This window comes from Pygoscelis adeliae, unplaced genomic scaffold (assembly GCF_000699105.1).
Source record: "Pygoscelis adeliae isolate BGI_AS28 unplaced genomic scaffold, ASM69910v1 Scaffold134, whole genome shotgun sequence".
Lineage (NCBI taxonomy): Eukaryota > Metazoa > Chordata > Aves > Sphenisciformes > Spheniscidae > Pygoscelis > Pygoscelis adeliae.
In genome coordinates, this window is record NW_008824716.1 from 1,878,766 (window position 1) to 1,880,743 (window position 1,978).

The 1,978-nt window shown below is 32.3% G+C and overlaps 1 protein-coding gene across 1 annotated transcript in view; it reads right to left on the bottom strand.

Annotated features, from left to right (window-relative positions):
- Positions 1 to 1,978, bottom strand: part of DIAPH3 (diaphanous-related formin 3) — a 234,091-nt gene that overhangs the window by 196,541 nt on the left and 35,572 nt on the right. The window contains exons 8-10 of the mRNA XM_009323204.1: positions 1,207 to 1,317; positions 702 to 820; positions 436 to 552 (exon numbers count right to left, since the gene is read on the bottom strand). Of these exons, the coding sequence (XP_009321479.1) occupies positions 436 to 552; positions 702 to 820; positions 1,207 to 1,317 (347 nt within the window). The remainder of the gene's footprint in view (positions 1 to 435; positions 553 to 701; positions 821 to 1,206; positions 1,318 to 1,978) is intronic.

Consider the following 1,978-nt stretch of genomic DNA (forward strand, 5'->3'; position numbering starts at 1 on the left):
AAGGAAGAAATTTTTTACGCTGAGGGTGGTGAAACACTGAAACAAGTTTCCCAGAGAGGTGGTGGATGCCCCATCCCTGGAAATATTCAAGGTCTGCTTGGACGGGGCTCTGAGCAATCTGATCTAGTTGAAGATGTCCCTGCTCATGGCAGGGGGGTTGGACTAGATGACCTTTCGAGGTCCCTTCCAACCCAAAGTGTTCTATGATTCTATGATATAAAATTGTATCCTAAGCAGATGACAAAAACATAGATGGCATTCTTATTCAAAGCTGATACTTTTGATCATGAGTTCACAAAGGAATACTTAAGAATTGCAATCTGCACAGAAAAAGACTAAATTGTATTTATCATTAAATTTATGGAAGAAATATTCTATTAATGACTAAATAACAACAAAATCCATAATTAACATTTAACATAGCATTAAACATACCGTATAAAATAATCATTTCTTATCAGCAGAAGATGTTGGAGAATAGAAAGAAAATATCCTTCAGCGCTAGTGTCCTTAACTGTATTCCACACCATGTTGTACACATCATTTACTTCAGTGAAAGTGTTAAGGAGAGTAATAGCAAGGAAAAAAATATTTCAGTCAAATATCGGCTGATAACTTTTTTAAAAAGAAATTATACCAGAAAAATGTCCTTTATACACTTAATTTTGTTCATGTTTCTCTTGCTGATATCAAAAGGATATTCTAGTTCAGATCTAATATCTTCTAAACGATGAGAGAATTCTATCATGTCTTCTTCCTTATGCTCATTGAACACTTTCAGCTGAATATCTAGTGCTTCATTCTTTATACATTTCAATTGCTGCAATGAAGAAACAGTAGAAAGGCTTGCAAAATTAGTGTTTCCATATGTAAATAAACCTTATCTTTTTAATAACTTCAATAAGTCTCTGTTATTTTTAAGTTTAAAATTACAAGAACACGAGTTAAATATTCAAAAGGTAAACATGTCACATGTTCTAAATCAAAGTCCTAAAATGTTGAAGAATCAGCATGAAGTTCAGAGAGCACACTGCACCTTTTCATTCTTATTTTAAGACTGATTCTCATATCTAACTGCTCATGCCCAGACTTAACAAAATGTCTTTGAGAATAATTTATTAGAACTTGTTCTCCCATTCCTCCTCTCAAGCTCAAATAGTCCAATAATTTAAATAGTAATGCAAAGAGAAACTAGAAGATGCTTACTGGCAATATCTCTTTCAATCCACTGCGCATAAATTCATTTCTGATGTGAAGCCTAAAATCCAAGTCATCAGGAGATGTAACGAGAGCATTGATGAGCTGCATGCAAGCTACCTATAATAGAGGAAATATTAAACTATTTTATTTCTTAGATTTCAACATGCATCACAGTCAAAAAGACATAATGAACTACTAATTAGACATTATATCATGTCTAATTATCAATCTACTGTAATCTTATAATTAAGATACTTAAATTTCTTATCAGCCACATAAGCTATAAATACCAATCACTAGTTCACAAATTTCCATAAAAATAAAATATTTTCTCATTCCATTGAATTTTGTCATTTTATACAAATAGCAAGTTCCTTTAGTAAATGAACTTTAGCAGACAGTAGATACCTTGATAAGCATAATTCTTAACATATAAAAATACATGTAAATATACATTTATCTATACATATATAGAGAGAGTTAGTGACATAATAGAAATGGTAACGGCTAAATTCTGTGTGAACAGTGGAAAACTTAGTTAGAAGACAAAATGCTGATTAAACTAAATTGAGCCTGAAGAACAGAATGGGCTTTTTTCCCTTCTTTTTAAAAAACTTCCCTCTTCAAAACATACTGAGTGTCACAGAATATTTCATGGGAACCAGTACTTCAGCTCAAAAGCAAGCATCAGGTCAACTACAATGCCTGTATCAGTCTGTTGTTAACTAGTGAGTAGTCTCTCTTCTGAAGAATCAAGAGAATCATCTTGAAGACCAAT